Below are 18484 nucleotides of genomic sequence, written 5' to 3' on the forward strand. Positions count from 1 at the left end.
CAAACATGGTGGTGGCAGCATCATGGTTTGGGCCTGCTTTTCTTCAGCAGTTTAAAAACGATGTTTTTTTCTGGACAGGGAAGATGGTTAAAATTGATGGGAAGATGGATGGAGCCAAATGCAGGACCATTCTGGAAGAAAACCTGATGGAGTCTGCAAAAGACCTGAGACTGGGACGGAGATTTGTCTTCCAACAAGACAATGATCCAAAACATAAAGCAAAATCTACAATGGAATGGTTCAAAAATAAACATATCCAGGTGTTAGAATGGCCAAGTCAAAGTCCAGACCTGAATCTAATCTGATAAAAAAATAATATATATATATACAGTGCCTTGCGAAAGTATTCGGCCCCCTTGAACTTTGCGACCTTTTGCCACATTTCAGGAGTATTTTTTTGTGAAGAATCAACAACAAATCTGGAAAGAACTGAAAACTGCTGTTCACAAATGCTCTCCATCCAACCTCACTGAGCTCGAGCTGTTTTGCAAGGAGGAATGGGAAAAAATTTCATTTTTGTCTCTCATTGTGCAAAACTGATAGAGACATACCCCAAGCGACTTACAGCTGTAATCGCAGCAAAAGGTGGCGCTACAAAGTATTAACTTAAGGGGGCTGAATAATTTTGCACGCCCAATTTTTCAGTTTTTGATTTGTTAAAAAAGTTTGAAATATCCAATAAATGTCGTTCCACTTCATGATTGTGTCCCACTTGTTGTTGATTCTTCACAAAAAATACAGTTTTATATCTTTATGTTTGAAGCCTGAAATGTGGCAAAAGGTCGCAAAGTTCAAGGGGGCCGAATACTTTCGCAAGGCACTGTATATGTGGGTGGGTGGCAGGGAGTCTAGTGGTTAGAGCATTGGACCAGTAACTGTCTGTTCAGGGATTCAAACTAGCGAGTTTGAATCCCTGAACAGACAAGGTGAGAAATCTGTCGATGTGCCATTGAGCAAGACCCTAATCGCTCCAGGGTCACCGTTGATGGCTGACCCAACTCTCCAAGTGTGTCTCAGGGGGAGTTGGGATATGCAAAAAACGCATTTGTGTTCTTAGTAGTTTTGACAGGACCAGAGGAATTAACCCTAAAAATGAACAGAAAAATTATCATGGTATTTTAACATGCGTATAAGACGCACTTGTACATGTGTCAAATAGCACAAATATAAGCATCCACCAAATTATTACTAATCTAGCATCTCTGTCTAAAGCATGAGAAAACGTGTTTATTATCTCTTTGTGAGAGATAAATATACAGTATTTTTAGAGTGGTGGTGGGGGTGATATCCAATCAAGACAGAGCAAAAAAAATGTAATTACCATCACGTTATTGTTAGACTAAGAGGATGATATCAAACTGTTGCAGAAAAGGAAATGAGACGAGACAAGATGAGATGGGAGGGCAATGGACGGAGAGATGTACAAGATAAACAGAGAGGGAAAGCTGGATGTGACGGTGCAGTGACACGTGGACGTTGGAGAGGGAGGAAGATAGAGTCTTGGGTAACAAGAGAGAAGTCCAGTTGAAAATCTGTGCTTGCATTACAGTGGTCGCTCCTCTACTTGCTGGGCAAAACTGACAGAGATATTGTGAGAACCAGAAGAGGGAAAAAAAGAGGGAAAAAAAATAAAATACTTTGCCACCACCCTGCATCTAAGAGGTGGCTTTTGGGGACCTTACTACTTCTAAGCCAGGACATTGGGTAAGTCCCTATTACTGATGCTTACATTGTGTTTTATACTTTCCTAGGATGAACCACAACTTACACAGTAAATGTGATTGTAAAAATAATTCTAAGGAACCAGAATGTCTTTAATTATCAATTGAACAGGTGTTGAATGGTCTGATGTACTCCAAAGCTACATTTCTTCACTAATTTAACCAGTCTGTTAGGACCACTAATATGTAAATACATCCCAGTGGGTAACCATTATTTGTGGTAACTACGTAGCATGGAGAAAACATTCATGGTGTGCCTTACCATCATTACAAGGACCATGGTATATTTAGAACAAATTAACAAATGCCTCAAAATTGTAGGACAATTCTCACTCTAAAGCAAGAGATTTTGAATTATTGACCGTCTTTTCTCTCCACCTTTCCTACTTCAGATCAACTGTGCTTACCATGCGAGGCATGCGTATGTGTCTGAGCCTGGCTCTGTTGCTGCCATTGTGCAGCCTGTGCCAAAGGATGGGAGAAGAAGACACAGAAAGTGACCTGTTGGCTGTCAACATCATAAACCGCAGTGGCATTCTGGGCTCCCTGCTCCCCCTAGAGTTTCACCCAACCCTCCGGGAGACCAGAGCCCCACGCCCGGCCTCCCAGATCGCCAAGAGAGCCCAGCAAGGGTCTCGCTTTGCCCTGTCCCTGGATGTCCCCACCAGCATCCTCAGTGTCCTCATAGACCTGGCCAAGAACCACGACATGAGAGCCAAGGCTGCTGCCAATGCAGAGCTGATGGCACGCATCGGCAAAAGGAAATAAGGGCTGGGGTCACATTGGCAAAGGCTAGGGGGGAAATTCTCACCTCACCAGGGTTGTGGGTTTACAAAAGCAGGTTGAGGGATGGATAGGTCATGGGGATGAAACAAGTGTTGTTATTAGAGGAAAAGACATCTTGAAGTCGTTAATAAATGTTGCCCTTTATCTGTTTTATATTGCATAATTCTTACCTAATTTTATGCCAAAAAGTTCCACTGACTGCCTGTACTTAAACATTATGTAAAAAGAATGACACATTTTGCCAGTTAAATGTCACTGATCAAATATAAGATGAAGCTGGTCTTTTGTCTCCGCTACAGTGAGCATAAATACTAATTTACAGGCAGATGGTCTCATGACATTGTAATAGGTAGGGAACCATTTGAATTGTGTTTATTGTGTTTGTATGTGTAACAATGTAAGGAAAGGTTGCAAAATAAAATCTGATCATATAACCTCATTTCTGTGTACTGCTTGCTAAATCTGCACTGACGTCAGAGGTGTTTCTTAATTTCAAGCATCAGTAACCAATAAAGCACTAAGGAATAAGCAATATCACCCTGCGTCATTCCCAACGGGTCTTTGACAACAGGACAATGGTACGGGGAGGAAATTGACCTCAGAGACAAACAGAGCCCCCTGTTTTAGAGATCATCCATCTAGTTGATGTATACTTGATCCCAGTAGCTACATATGAAAACAGAGGTCGGAACATCTGTCATTTTTTCGAATGTAAAAAAAATATATATTTTTTTTTGTCAAAGTCTTAACTTCATGTTCAGAGTTAGAATAGTAGAATACATTTTACAGAATTTGGCAACCTTTTATTGACTATGGAGAATCTCCACCCACATCACATTGATTGAATCTCTATATAATTCGTATATAATGTTTCACACGTAATGTATAATATGTAGCTTGACCATATAATCCAATGTCTCATTATTATTTTTTATTTTATTTTACTCTTTATTATGACTTATTTATTGTATTTTATATATATATATATATATATATTTTTTTTATGCTCCTCTGTTACTGTCACTTTGTCATATTGTTGTCTAATATCTTTTCACTTTTGGTTTGAATGTTCTTAATTGGAAGGGAAAAAAAGAATAGTAGAATACACAAGGTACAATTTGGAAACATGCCTGTGCATCAGCGAAACCGTGTTATACGTCACTCACACAATTACCCGTGTCAGTAAAAAATTTTTTAGATTGGTAAATTGGTTTAGTTAATCTAACCAGCTATCTGAATTTGTAGTAATCATGGCCAAATTACCGACCGGGCACGCAGGGTACGTACCCAGGTGGCACTGGCTGACCTCCAGGAGGCCCCCATTGAATTTGTTAGTCATTCTCACTCCGATATATTAACATGGCATAGGTCACGGCAAAATGTGTAGAATGCAGGAAATTAGCAGGAAAACTGCAACAACAAAAAAAATAGTTCTGTAAAGCAAACGTATTTGTTTATATTTTGTTAATACATGTTTTTTCTGCTAACAGTACAGTACAGTACAGTATTCAATTATTGTCTTTAATCCCGGTGCTAAGTTAATGCGAGTTAATGTGTAGCGGCTAATTGATTGGCTAATAGCCAATGTGTTTGTAGATCGACTGAGGTGACTTAAGCATCCAATGTGATAACGGCTGGATTCATTTTTGCTGTTCTCCAAATAGCATCATAGTGTTTTTTTAATTGTATAGAAATGCAGTAAATGAGTTTAAAATTTTGTGGATATTATAATACTTTTTTTCAGACCCTGGCTATCGCCCTGATCCCAAGTGAGTTGGATAATTCAAGTGGCAATCAGCAGTAGAAACAATAACAAAGTGACTCCCTGCCCCCTTCGGTAAAAAGTGTATGGACTGATCATCCATGATATCAAAAGTATAGTTTTAACCATGTTTGAGGCTATATAGTGTTTGTTTACTTTGTTAAAAAATATATAGGAGTAAAACAAGCTTATATTTAAGGTTCTGAAGGGGTATGACAATGAGGCATTAAGTTATATTATTGAAGAATCATTGGGTACATACAGAGGTGTCATGCCCATCGGGTCATGTCACCCCTCAGATTTGTCCTGTTTACACATTTTTAATTAAAATACTGTAAATGTATATATAGTTGTTGTTGCTCTGCAATACTACTAGCCAACTAGCAATTTTATGAAGATGGGTTTAGCTAGCCCAGATAGGTTCTCAATCTCCCAGCCTCATAACTAGGTATCAAGAAGCCATTTCAAGTCATCAATTAAGTTGGACGAGCTAGCTTGTCTAACTATCTTAGCTGGCATGCCTGCTGGCAAGGTTGGTAGACTTGAGAAAAGCAAGCCATTTTTAAATGTAGACCTACATAATAAAACTCATATTCCTTTCAACCTTTTACCCATAAATTAGCAGAGATGAAAAAGTTGTTTCAGGTGTTTGAAAAATGCTAAAATTGTCAAATTTATGGATGGAGGCCAAGCCCCAACTCAGGACCATTCCCCAGCCATCCTCACATACTTTGTGCCCCCTCTGATTTTTGGGGTGCATTACACCCCTGTGTACATGTCATTAATTTATAAATCCCAAAATAGATGTAGTAACTGCTGATTGCTTCTTTAAGCAGCAATTATGACAGTTATTTTTTTATACATCGCACACCATTACTAAACTCAGATTATGAGCAAATGATTACAAAGAAACATTAGTACTGGATGGGGTGAGCTAATGTACAGACTACAAAATGTCTGAGATTATGGTGTGCAATTACAACACAATGGTGTTCATCAAAGCATATGCTTATGAAAGGAAATATAGTATATGCCTTAATTGTTCAATAAAGGTTTGCTATATATATATATATATACACACACACCATACCATAGGCTATACAGAAGTAGCGTATGGTATAATGTTTTCTTTCAATATACGATGTTCATTATGAGAAGCATTTTATCATCAATTAATAAGCACAATCTGTATGATACCTGCATACATTTTTGAAGAATAAAATAAATGCCTATAATGCGCCAACTGTCCTAGCCCAAATGTAGGCTATCACTCCCCTTTTGGTTTCTGTTGTCATGTGTAGTCTACTACACTACCAACATTGACAAAACAAGTTAAGAGCTATTTTTAGAAATAGAAACGGATATTTGAAAAGAAAATACAGATGAGTCACTGAACCTTGGGGCCTAATTTTTGGTCACTTTCCTGCGTAACCGAGACCGTAGTTGACAACTTATTGTAGCCCATTGTTTACTCCCCCGAAGCGGTCTGAGGTGCATCAGAGCGGTTACAACCGTAGTGAATTAAGCGGGACATACTTGAGATTGAATACCTTCCTGATAGCGTCGACCGCCTCGGGAATCATTAGACGATATGCCGTTCAGTGCCTCGACCGAGAGCAGCCTCACGGGTGTTGGGAGGTAATTTGACATTTGTCCACATGGTGTCGTTATTCACACAACGTTGGACGAAGCAATTTATAAACCATGCATTAAAGTACCAGAATAATTTTCACGGATACACCCTCTGGTCCTGTCAAACTTATGAAGAACACATTTAATGTATGTCAGTGTTTATTGCCTATGTTCAGCACAGTAGCTCTAATTTAGCTCTAATGTATCATGTGATTAAAACAGGTGCTGCCAATAATGGCCAGGTGGATGACACTCTCCAGACAGCCGTAAGGAGATGCTTTTTGACTCAAAGAAATACCAAAAAGTAAGTTTGCGATTTACATCTGCCCCTGACATTCAAATAATGAATTGAAGACTTCTCAATAGTAGGCCTAATATAGCAGGCACTTGGTGTGCACTGATTGAATAGAATGGACATGGTCCCTAGTTTGACATTGAATATCATGAAATGTGTGTTATTGTGCAGATTAAATCTGCACAAAACCATAATACACATTGCACACATTCTAATGTACAGTAGCCTAGGTTGTTGAGCTTTGACGATTCCTGACCTAGGCCAAGATGTACTCTTAAGGAGCCCAAGGTTACCATTACTCCTTAAAAGTCCAAGAACCTTAGGTTCTTTTCAGAGGTAGACTGGCTCTAGCAGCCAAATACTCCATCTAAACGTGAATTGAATCTCAGTTTCATAATGGTTCTAGAAATATAAAGCCCATTACTTTCATATCACATCGAAATAATTTCACAAATGCAGAAAACACACTTCCTGTATGTACACTATTTTAACTGGCTTCTTCACAGTTGCAGCTGACAGTATTTTTCAGCAATAACACATTTCTGGCGGCCTTCTTCTGTTACACACAGGTGTTCGGAGCATGCTAATTAGCAGAGTTGGTCCCTCTGCACTGAGACATGGAGATATGGCCTTGTGGGAACACTAACCCTATAAAGGTGTATAATTGAACGTTTTCTTTTTTGAAAATTATTTCTTGCTGATATGAAAGATAAGTGTGCTTCCAAAACTGTACCGCAAGCGATGTGCGTTAATGTTCAGACCGAGCGTTGGAGCTCTTAACAAAACTCCCTCGTACAGAAGACGCCTTCGTCCAATGACACTTATGTGTAACGTAATGGAACTGAGAGTCATGATCAAGGGCTGGTCCTGACCCTGGCACTTGACCTATTTTGACCCAGTGCAAGACGGCTGAGGTGGTAACTTGGTACTGTGAGGTTGTGACCCGAGTTACCCTAGCTGTATAACTGAGTCAGGGTTTATAGTGAAGATGATCCTGCCACTGTGTTTAATAATGTGCCTCTGGCTTGTGTAATGAGGTGTGTGTTGTAACAGCACAGCATAAACAGCAGGACATTGTCATCTCAATGAACTTAAGCATTTTATCACACTCTCCTGCACTCCTCTCTGTCCCTAATCCATTTAAGTGCTTTTATTATTTGGCTAAGCGTACATGGCCAGGTGTGTGTGTGTGTTTTCGACTTGAGATGCAGTTGAATTGTCTTTTCATTTCAGTGTGTATGTTTGTTCTAAATGTTCTTGTGGTTGAGTGTGCTTGTGAATGCTCTGTATTGTTGTGGGGAATTGCTGTGTGTAAAAGCTAGAGGGTCACAGACAGTGTGTGAAATAACTGGCAAAAGAGAGAGCAAATTGTGAAAGAGTCCAGTAATTTCTCACCAAACTAAAGGACTGCAGGAGGTCTTGACACTGTGTTCTGTAAAATGTCTCTTCAGTCCCTCAACACGTGAAAGCCAAGGCGGTCCCTCCATCCCCAGTGACCCTGAGGTTTCATTGGACCACACCAGACATGAGGTCAAAGGACAAGTGTGTACATCAGTGGCTGCCCCTAAAACGCTACTGCTAGTGTGCGCTGCTATTCTCGGGTGGAGATGACCCATTTTTAGCTCAGATCTGATCAGACTCGATAATGAGGGTTTTGAAGATGATCTGTGATTGAATTGATGGTTTTGTTTTCTCACACCTCAGTTTGAGTCAGATGAATCCTGTCTACATACTTTGCGTCTTTTTGATTTACCACAGTTGAAATACGACCCATAGAGTCTACACAATAACATCTAGAGCTACATCTGACCTGGGCTTTGCAAAGTGTGTGGTGTGATGAAGTTGAAAGTGCAGGGCACTCCCTATGATGTATAATTCAATTGATGTGTCATTGTGTTCTGTCAGATGGCGTCATTCTAAGGTGACGAGGCTGTTGCCAGGAGTCCGTGCAGGTGGCCATCTGACGCAAGACAATGAGTGACGTGTGTGTGATACATTGGTCAGATAACAACCGCAAGATTGTGGGTTTACTGATGGACTCATATCAGTTGGCCCATTACTATTGGCATCTAGTGATTTACAGGGCTGGGATTTGTCATGTTTCTATTTTTGGAAACTTTGTAGCGTGACTTTATAGTGTTACCCTATACCACAGTTTCACTTACTCACTGTGTGTCTTAGACTGTGGTAATCAAGTTTGATCAGACAAAATGCTTTGGGGCTATATCAGAGGACAGACCCACACGGTGTCGATTTAAGAAGTGGCTTCTGCTCTTTTTACTGGCAAGGCCAGCTGTATCAGCCCTGTGTTTAAGGTCATGGGAATTCACTCATTCACGTCTCAGTTTCAAGCATAAAGTAGAAAGACCGAATAGAGAATAGAAGTGACACACATCAGATTGCAGGGTATTACAGTTATAGGGGCAAGGGGCGGGATAGTGGGAGGGTGTAGAGTTGCTCAATATAAATGACTGCATACAGTCGACAGATTAGAACAAAGGTGAAAGAACAAGTGATGCAAGAGGGAGAGGGAGCAAAAAAGAGACGACAGGGAGAAATCAAGGATCCATCGATTTAGTGATTTAGATATTGGACCTTTGTTTCATAGAGACGGGAGAGCAAGCCAAAGAAGGTAACCCAAACTCAATACAGACCAGAGATTTAGTGGCACAACTGTCCGCTCTGTTTTCTGTCACATTTTTAGGAATGAATGTTTCAGGAGTTAATTAGCAAAGTGTATTTCTTTTGTAGAATTACTTTACATTAATTTTATAAAACTGTTTTCATTCAGGACAGATGGGTAATAATCGCGAGACCATTACAGTATAATGAAGTGCTAGCTGTGGTGAACTACATTATGGTAGCTGACATCTCGAGTATCTGCTGTAGCCTACACATGTGACCCAACATATTGTCTGTTAGTGAGCTGTCAAGGGTTGCCTTTTCTCTCCAGCATTATTACTGTTTGGAGCTGTAGTCATGGCTTGCTTGTGTGTTCATGTCGGTCATGTTTCTATCATACGAAATACTTTTTGGTCAAAAATAATTTCACCAGTGCCATGTTCAGTCAGTGTGGTGATAGCCTCACCTGTTGGTGATATGTTGTAACTGCAGCAATAAAGACTACATTGGTGAATCCTCAGACGCTGTTAGCTGAGGATCCAAAGGATGGATTATGCCATGAAGTCCCTCAGTCTCCTGTCCCCTGCCTCACTCTCCAAGTAAGAGCCTGATTCCGCAGCACTAAGGGGATGTGCCCTATTGGTTATCATAAGACTGCTTTCAGTAATGTTTAATGGGTTTTTCTTTTTACATCGTAGGACATAAGTCATAGAGTCAAAGTTAGCATCGTTTTCCAATAGATTTGACATAATTTGACTATGTGTATGTATCTCCACCAGGTGTGTGACAGCCAGTGTATCAGCCAGTGCCTCCATGACCCAGCAGCTTCTTGTCGGGACTCCTCGACCTAAGCCCTTCCGGGTCACCAGTGCTGACCGCAGCGTTAAGAAGGGAATCATGGCTGATGGGCTACGAGACCTACTCAACAAAGTGAGGAGAAGAGGGAGGGATGAAGAGGGTGCTTGAGGGAGGACTACAAGTTAAAATACAAATTATTTCACCTTTTATTTAACCAGGTAGGCCAGTTGAGAACAAGTTCTCATTTACGACCTGGCCAAGATAAAGGAAAGCAGTACGACAAAAACAACAGAGTTACACATGGGATAAACAAATATACAGTCAATAACACAATAGACAAATCTGTATACAGTGCAATTTACACTGGAGTGATAGATGTGCAGATGAGGATGTGCAATAGAAATACTGGTGGGCAAAAGTGCAGAAAAACAAATATGGGGATGAGGCAGGTAGATGTTTGGATGGGCTATTTACAGCCGCAGCGATCGGTAAGCTGCTCTAACAGCTGATGCTTAAAGTTAGTGAGGGAGATACAGTGGGGCAAAAAAGTATTTAGTCAGCCACCAATTGTGCAAGTTCTCCCACTTAAAAAGATGATCGAGGCCTGTAATTTTCATCATAGGTACACTTCAACTATGACAGACAAAATGAAAAAAAAAAAATCCAGGAAATCACATTGTAGGATTTTTAATGAATTTATTTGCAAATGATGGTGGAAAATAAGTATTTGGTCACCTACAAACAAGCAAGATTTATGGCTCTCACAGACCTGTAACTTCTTCTTTAAGAGGCTCCTCTGTCCTCCACTCGTTACCTGTATTAATGGCACCTGTTTGAACTTGTTATCAGTATAAAAGACACCTGTCCACAACCTCAAACAGTCACACTCCAAACTCCACTATGGCCAAGACCAAAGAGCTGTCAAAGGACACCAGAAACAAAATTGTAGACCTGCACCAGGCTGGGAAGACTGAATCTGCAATAGGTAAGCAGCTTGGTTTGAAGAGATCAACTGTGGGAGCAATTATTAGGAAATGCAAGACATACAAGACCACTGATAATCTCCCTCGATCTGGGGCTCCACGCAAGATCTCACCCCGTGGGGTCAAAATGATCACAAGAATGGTGAGCAAAAATCCCAGAACCACACGGGGGGACCTAGTGAATGACCTGCAGAGAGCTGGGACCAAAGTAACAAAGCCTACCATCAGTAACACACTACGCCGCCAGGGACTCAAATCCTGCAGTGCCAGACGTGTCCCCCTGCTTAAGCCAGTACATGTCCAGGCCCGTCTGAAGTTTGCTAGAGAGCATTTGGATGATCCAGAAGAAGATTGGAAGAATGGTTTCATCTGACCATATGACAAAATATAACTTTTTGGTAAAAACTCAACTTGTTGTTTTTGGAGGACAAAGAATGCTGAGTTGCATCCAAAGAACACCATACCTACTGTGACGCATGGGGGTGGAAACATCATGCTTTGGGGCTGTTTTTCTGCAAAGGGACCAGGACGACTGATCCGTGTAAAGGAAAGAATGAATGGGGCCATGTATCGTGAGATTTTGAGTGAAAACCTCCTTCCATCAGCAAGGGCATTGAAGATGAAACGTGGCTGCGTCTTTCAGCATGACAATGATCCCAAACACACCGCCCGGGCAACGAAAGAGTGGCTTTGTAAGAAGCATTTCAAGGTCCTGGAGTGGCCTAGCCAGTCTCCAGATCTCAACCCCATTGAAAATCTTTGGAGGGAGTTGAAAGTCTGTGTTGCCCAGCAACAGCCCCAAAACATCACTGCTCTAGAGGAGATCTGCATGGAGGAATGGGCCAAAATACAAGCAACAGTGTGTGATAGCCTTGTGAAGACTTACAGAAAACGTTTGACCTCTGTCATTGCCAACAAAGGGTATATAACAAAGTATTGAGAAACTTTTGTTATTGACCAAATACTTATTTTCCACCATAATTTGCAAATAAATTCATTAAAAATACTACAATGTGATTTTCTGGATTTTTTTTCTCATTTTGTCTGTCATAGCTGAAGTGTACCTATGATGAAAATTACAGGCCTCATCTTTTTAAGTGGGAGAACTTGCACAATTGGTGGCTGACTAAATACTTTTTTGCCCCACTGTATAAGTCTCTAACTTCAGTGAGTGTGAATGAGAGAAGAGTGGTGTATGAGTGAGGGAGTCTGGTTCCATACTCTACTCATTTATGGCATCATAAATTCAATCCAGTCAACAATGTGACTCAGATGGATAAAGGAATGAACGGATGGGTGAGTCAGAGGCTTTCAAAGGGAAGCAGAAAGAACTAACGGTTTTCCTCACATGCAGACAATTGTCTCTGTTGTTCTGGTTCTCCAACTGTGACACTACTGCTGTCTTACGCATGTCTTTGAAAAGTTTAACTTAATGATAATACATGATATTGAGACTTTTCAGGAACTTATCTCCTCAGCAGAGATATGCAATCTTTTTTTTAAACTCGCCATTTGTATTATTCACTGTAGAAATCTATGACACGCAAGAGAATGGAGTGGCTAAGTAACTACTTTTGAGAGGGGGAATGATTCTGTAGTCCCTAATGACTGGATTCTATCTCCTCCAGGCTAATGGGTAGTTTGTTCCCTCTCAGGCCATGGACTCTCTGCACGTGTCCTGCGTCAGTGCCGTGGTGCTGGATGAAGACGGGACGGGGGTAGATACGGAGGAGTTCTTCCTGACCCTGCAAGACAACGCTGTCCTCATGGTCCTGGAAAAGGGGCAGAAGTGGACACTTCCACAGGTTGGTAGGGTGACATATGCATGACCTTCTTACCAGAGTCCACTGGGTGGCGCATTTACACAGGGTCACTCTGGTAGAATGATGAACAGGCTTCACTTCTGTGTATTATCATCATCAGTGCCGACGTGTTCTCAGATGAAGATGCAGTTGTACAGCCTGCCTTTTTAGATAAGATGGGATGAACAAGAAAATCTACTCCCATATTGTATATGAATGACCTGAACTTTTGGGATTGAATATAGAGTAAGCATATTCAGAAATGATTCCATTCAGATAAACGCAAAAGCATTCTTATTCTGGGGGAAGAGTTGAGTGAAAGCATGTCTGACATGTATGGCAAATCATAACCCCCTCATTTAGTTACCTCACACTTTTGGCCACAATTAAAGCACCATTTGAGTCAGAGTTGATGAGTTTTTGTTTGTCCAAAGCAGGTCATTTCCATATTCATTAAATGATGTTCTGCCACCTGAATGGCATCACCCTGTGTGTTTACTTGGCTCCTGTCATGCTGAGCGTGTCTCATTAACATAATACAATTTCCTCTCCTGTTGTCCTTCCACTGTTCCGAATGAATGAATCTGTATTCCAATGCTTGTTACCTTCCTTTGCAGATGACTGGAGCTCTTGGATGGAGAGTGTAGGGGGGGCTAGCTAGTATTGCGTTCATCCATCTTAGTTTGACAGACACTAAGTGTCAGAGGTTATATATGCAGTTTTCCTTCACACTCAATTTGAGTTTCCCATAAATAAGCTGCAGGAGACTCGACTTAATTGGGGAAAATTGATTTGGCTCTTGTTTCTCCTCTCTCATATCCTGCCCTCTTTCTCCACCTTTTGGCTCCCAGAACACTCATCCCCGAATTCAAAATGAGCTCAAACACCAGCGCAGAAAAGATGTGGCTAGAATAACCTTTGACCTATACAAGAACAACCCTCAGGATTTCATTGGCTGTCTGAATGTGAAGGCCACGCTGTATGGAACCTACTCTGTGTCCTACGATGTGCGCTGCTACGCTGCCAAGAAGATGCTGAAGTGAGTAATCTCTCTGTGTGTTGATGTGGGTGCTTAAAGGTGAGTTTGTAAGATTTAGGAGGAGGTTGAGTTGATACAGTGCCTTCAGAAAGTATTCGAACCCCTTGAAATTTACCACATTTTGTTGGATTTAATTGTAATTTTTTTGTCAACTATCTACACAAAATACTCTTATTTCAAAGTAGAAGAAAAATTCTAACATTTTACATTTTTTGATGGAAAAAAAAAATATAGAGCTTGATTTAGATAAGTATTCAACCCTCTGAGTCAATGACAGGAGGCTGCTGAGGGGGGAACAGCTCATAATAATGGCCGGAACAGAGCAAATGGAATGGCATCAAACACATGGTTTCCATGTATTTGATACCATTCCACTGATTCCAATACAGCTGAATACAGCTGTAAATCTTTTGGGGTATGTCTCTAAGCGCTTTGCACACCAGGATTATACAATATAATTTTTATTTAAAAAATTCTTCAAGCTCTGTCCTTTTGGCTGTTGACCATTGCTAGACAGCCATTTTCAAGTCTTGCCATAGATTTTCATGCCGATCTGTTGGAAAGTTGAATGTTTTGCCTGTGCTTAACCTTATTAAGTTTATTTTTATCCTAAAAGACTCCCTTGTCCTTGCCGATGATAAGGATACCCATAACATGATGCAGCCACCACCATGTTTGAAAATATGAGTGATACTCGGTGATTTGTTGTATTAGATTTGCCCCGAACATAACGCTTTGTATTCAGGACAAAAAGTTCAGTGCCACATTTTTTGCAGTTTTACTTTAGTGCCTTATTGGATGCATGTTTTGGACAGGATGCATGATTTGGAATATTTGTATTCTGTACAGGCTTCATTCTATACAGGCTTCCTTAGTATTGTGGAGGAACTACATCTTCAGTTTTCTCCTGTCACAGCTATTAAACTCTGTAACTGTTTTAAAATCACCATTGGCCTCATGGTGAATTCCCTGAGTGGTTTCCTTCCTGTTTGGCAACTGAGTTAGAAAGGGCACCTGTATCTTTGTAGTGACTGGGTGTAATGATACACATCCAACGTGTAATTAATAACTTCACCATTCTCAAAGGGATATTCAGTCTTAAAAAAAAACAAAAAAAACCTACCAATATTTGCCCTTCTTTGCAAACAATTGGAAAACATCCCTGGTCTTTGGTTGAATCTGTACTAGAAATTCCCTGTTTGACTGAGGGACCTTACAATTATCTGTGTGTTGGATACAGAGATGGGGTAGTCATCCAAAAATCATGCTGAACACTATATTATTGCCCACAGTGAGTCCATGCAACTTAAGTGACTTGTTAAGCACATTTTTACTCCTGAATTTTAGGCTTGCCATAACAAACAGCTTGAATACTTATTGACTCAAGACATTATAGCTTTACATTTTTTATTAATTTGTAAACATTTATAAAAATCTACAAAAATCTACTTTGGCATTATGGGATGTTGTGTGTAGATCAGTGACAAAAAAAATAAAAATTTAGGCTGTAACACAACAAAATGTGGAAAAAGTTGAGGGGTGTGAATGCTTTCTGAAGGCGCTGTATGTTCAGATACATTTAGGTTATGTCATACGTGCTGAGAGCTGCTGATTTTCGGCTTTAGCTGAGAGGTTGTGACAACGAGGATTTAAATTGTGCAGAATCAACAAATAACAGGTTTCTAGATTTCATTTTCTGCTCCTAATTTTCTCTTTGAAAAGTCACTGGAGAGAATGAAACTTGTATCTCAACTAGGAGAGAGAGAGATTAGGGAGATGCAGGTTCCAGCCCTGCCCTGTCGGAGTTTCCCTATCTCCCTGACTATATGCTCATATTATATCTGTCTGATCACTATCTACAGTACAGGCATCTGTCTGACATAGGGTTGCAAAGGTGCCGGGAATTAACCAATGTTACCGGAATCTGTCATTTTGGTGATTAACAGATCATCCATCTATGGTAACTTTGTTAATATATATTTGGAAAATGTATTCGTATACAGTACCAGTCTAAATTTTGGACACACCTACTCAATCCTTTTCTACATTGTAGAATAATAGTGAAGACATCAAAATAATGAATGGAAGAAAAAAAATCTGCGTTGACTGACTCATGTCTTAATAATGATGGACTGTCAATTCTCTTTGGTTATTTGAGCTGTTATTGCCATAATATGGACTTGGTCTTTTACCAAATAGGGTTATCTTCTGCATATCACCCCTATCTTGTCACAATACAACTGATTGGCTCAAATGCATTAAGAAGGAAAGAAATTCCACAAATTAAATTTTAACAAGGCACACCTGTTAATTGAAATGCATTCCAGGTGACTACCTCATGAAGGTGGTTGAGAGAATGCCAAGAGTGTGCAAAGCTGTCATCAAGGCAAAGGGTGGCTACTTTGACAAATATAAAATATATTTTGATTTCTGTAACACTTTTGGTTACTACATGATTCCTTATGTGTTATTTCATAGTTTTGATGTCTTCACTATTATTCTACAATGTAGAAAATATAAAAAATACAGAAACCTACTAATTCAAGGGTTTATGTCAACTTTTGACTCGTACTGTATATATTTTTTTAGATATCTGTGTTAATATTGTCAATGAGTTTCTAGTGGATAGACTATGGTTCTAGAGAAAATAACAATGGCATTATTTTCAATTAACTCTGAAACTTCCTGCAGTTTGGCAGTTGTGAAAGAAACAAGAAATACATAGACATTGTAAAATGAATCTATATATGTATTTCATGCGAAAACCCTCATTTGATTTAACTAGGCTATTCTATTTTTAAAATCATCTTATTTTATTATTTCATATATTTTACTTGTGATAAGGCCACACCGAGGGCCGGAGATAATTACAGGTACCTGTAATAATCTGAAGTACTCAAAAAGGCAACTAAATGGCTTCTGATAATGTTCCCCCTCTGGTAGTTTACTGGTAAACTCCAAAAGTTTCCAGTAAGATAACCTCCTTTCTCAACTCTTGTCTGACATATTTTTCCCTGTTCTTGTAGGGAGGCTCTGAGATGGACCCTGTTCTCCATGCAGGCCACAGGCCATGTCCTCCTGGGCTCCTCCTGCTACATCGAGCAGCTCCTGGATGAGGATGACCGGGCAGACCTGAGCCTGCCACCACTGCCACAGGATGGAAAGATCAAACAACTACAGAGCATCCTGATGGGCAAGACGGCTGTGATGGGCAAGACGGCTGTGATGGGCAAGACTGCTGTGTGATCTATCTCAATACTATGAACATACATCCTTCCCTTCTCCCTTCCTTGAAGTAATCACCCATCTAAATCGATTTTACAGGTGAAAGGGAATGCTATACTGCATAGCTTGCACCTGTCCAGTCATGGCTGATTTAGTAATCACTTCATGGAAAGAAATAATGGATTGTCAGGATATTCAAACAGGGCTCTGCTCAGAGAGACACTCTAAAAGAGTCTGTTTGCTAAAATGGACTGTTTGCTATAAGGAATGGGTACTGGCAAACTGCAGGACCAATACCACGGCACAGTGCTGCATCACTCTGATGTTAGGGTTACAGTGGCAGGTACACACCTTTTTGGTTAGTTCACTCCTCTCGGTTGACTTTAGGGGCAGCAAATGCTGTGTTGTCCTACATTTTGGCTATGATCACTTGCACTTTGTTACATTTGTCTGTCTATATGGCTTGCAACACTCCACAAGCGAATGCACTTTTCTATTGCAGTGACTGCTGCTGATCTGTATCTTCAACTGATAGAAGGCACTTGTTTTTTTTTTCATATTAATAAGCATGAATAAATCACAAGAATATTAACCTTTTGAGAGATTTTATTTCCCCTCAACATAAACATGCGCGCATGCACACGCACAAGCAAACACACACACACACACACTTGAAGTCACACCTGAAAGCAGAGACCTGTGTAACTTTGTTGTCCAACCATTGTCACATGGCAGGGCTGTGCTCCACAGTGTTGGATGTTATTATGGGTGACGTCTGTCTGGCTCATGGGCACAGTAATTGGCAGCAGGTCTGGTTGTCTCCCCCACACTCCTCTAATTGCCCCCTGTCCTGTGCTGCCAGCTGGAGCCCAGCTTCCCTTGGCCTGCCAGGGGGTGGGAGAAAGCCAGGGCCAGGGAATGGCACACAGCTGCAGGGGCTGAAGTGGAGGGCCAAGGAAATGAGCCATTACACAGACAGACCAGAGAGAGGATGACGATTTTGGCAGCAGAATCAACAATCAATCTACTCTCCCTCTCATCTCAAGTTAAATGGCGTCCGGATTTTTTGTAATTTACTCAACACATTTTGGGATGTTCCAGCTGTCCTGAGTACAATATTGAAGAGCGGTCAATAAGGGAAGGGGTATACAGACATGCCTGGTGCTCAAAATTGATGACGTATTTCATGCAGCGAGAGTTGAGTGGGGATGAATGGATGTGGTTCAGTTCGTTCAGACAGTCTTCCTGAGCCCTCACCAGCTAGCTACAATAGTTTATGCTTGTGGTTAGAAACTTCCTTGAGAATTTGAAACTTGTCTGCCGAAATAGGGAATAGGGAGTGTTCAGAATTATTCAGTTTTTACCGGATTTTCAAAAGCAATTGTGATTTAGCTGTAACCCTGGCGCTACACTATCTAGCTACTTCCCGCTAAGTTACTGCAGGAGAGCAGTGCAAGGTCGTTTGTTTGCGTTGGTCTGTGGTGTGAAAGAGGGTGGCAGTAAACAACATGTAGAGCGCCTCTCCCCCTCACTCCATCCAGCTGGCATGTCTTAATGTGATTTGGTTAATGGAAACATTTGAGTGTGTTGAATATAAACCATGCAATAATGTGGACCCGTGGATGGTTTCTGTAGGCCTATTTATCAGCTCATATGCAGAACATTTAAAGTGAGTGGGTTGTTGGAACGCTATTTCAAGCAGATTGACCTGATGCCCTTACATAGCCGTGTAGTGTAAGCATTTCACTGTACCTGTTGTATTTGGCGCATGAAGGGGTAAGGTGCACCTGTTTTCACACTACATGAAGAACCAGGAGCA

At 40.7% G+C, this 18484-nt stretch overlaps 1 protein-coding gene across 2 annotated transcripts; it reads left to right on the top strand.

The window, feature by feature from the left end:
* Nucleotides 1-8687: 8687 nt before the first annotated feature.
* Nucleotides 8688-17257, top strand: LOC139414277 (lipid transferase CIDEC-like). Of its 2 annotated transcripts, none has more exons than XM_071162182.1 (6): nt 8688-8828; nt 9311-9417; nt 9598-9748; nt 12255-12404; nt 13253-13440; nt 16467-17257. In XM_071162182.1, the coding sequence occupies exons 2-6, from the start codon at nt 9365-9367 to the stop codon at nt 16684-16686; spliced, it is 762 nt and encodes a 253-aa protein (XP_071018283.1). In that variant the 5' UTR covers nt 8688-8828; nt 9311-9364; the 3' UTR covers nt 16687-17257. The 2 variants fall into 2 exon arrangements, with proteins under 2 accessions (XP_071018283.1, XP_071018282.1); XM_071162181.1 differs by having other exon boundaries at nt 9340-9417.
* The last annotated feature ends 1227 nt before the right edge of the window (nt 17258-18484 follow it).

Source organism: Oncorhynchus clarkii, chromosome 7 (genome assembly GCF_045791955.1).
Source record: "Oncorhynchus clarkii lewisi isolate Uvic-CL-2024 chromosome 7, UVic_Ocla_1.0, whole genome shotgun sequence".
Taxonomy (NCBI): Eukaryota; Metazoa; Chordata; class Actinopteri; order Salmoniformes; family Salmonidae; genus Oncorhynchus; species Oncorhynchus clarkii.

What these genes read in the sequence shown, in the direction of transcription:
- LOC139414277 (XM_071162182.1), top strand. Translation starts at nt 9,365, where the DNA reads ATGGATTATGCCATGAAGTCCCTCAGTCTCCTGTCCCCTGCCTCACTC. An exon ending in TACGAGACCTACTCAACAAA is followed by an intron (nt 9,749 to 12,254) that starts GTGAGGAGAAGA and finishes GTTCCCTCTCAG; the next exon opens with GCCATGGACTCTCTGCACGT. An exon ending in GCTGCCAAGAAGATGCTGAA is followed by an intron (nt 13,441 to 16,466) that starts GTGAGTAATCTC and finishes CTGTTCTTGTAG; the next exon opens with GGAGGCTCTGAGATGGACCC.